This window comes from Myotis davidii, unplaced genomic scaffold (assembly GCF_000327345.1).
Source record: "Myotis davidii unplaced genomic scaffold, ASM32734v1 scaffold170, whole genome shotgun sequence".
Lineage (NCBI taxonomy): Eukaryota > Metazoa > Chordata > Mammalia > Chiroptera > Vespertilionidae > Myotis > Myotis davidii.
In genome coordinates this window covers 2,333,373-2,333,718 of record NW_006282528.1, presented here as the reverse complement: position 1 = coordinate 2,333,718, position 346 = coordinate 2,333,373, and the positions used below count along the sequence as shown (strand labels likewise).

The 346-nt window shown below is 59.2% G+C and overlaps 1 protein-coding gene across 1 annotated transcript in view; it reads left to right on the top strand.

Annotated features, from left to right (window-relative positions):
* HUNK (hormonally up-regulated Neu-associated kinase) overlaps positions 1 to 119 on the top strand; it is a 53,855-nt gene extending 53,736 nt beyond the window's left edge. The window contains exon 14 of the mRNA XM_015560279.1: positions 12 to 119. Coding sequence (XP_015415765.1) covers positions 12 to 119 — 108 coding nt within the window. The remainder of the gene's footprint in view (positions 1 to 11) is intronic.
* The last annotated feature ends 227 nt before the right edge of the window (positions 120 to 346 follow it).

The window sequence follows — 346 nt, the reverse complement described above, 5'->3', positions numbered from 1 at the left end:
TAGATTTGCAGGGAGGACTGTGTCGCAGTGTGACCGTCCCGTACACTGACCTGGACACTTACAGTGCGAAGATGGTCGGCGTGTGTCATGTGCTTGTCACCACGACGAAGAAGTCATGAGGGAACGGCCCTCCCCGCATTCGGGCCTCGGCCGCTGGCCTGTGGAGCCTGGGCCTTGGTTAAACCCTCCCCGAGGATGTTTCCCATTGACCTTTAGAGAGTGGGAGAGAGAGGGAGAGACAGAAACATCGATCGCTGTGAGAGAGACATACCGATCGGCTGCCCCCTATACACACCCTGATCAGGGCCGGGGAGGAGCCTGCAACCGAGGTACGTGCCCTCGACTG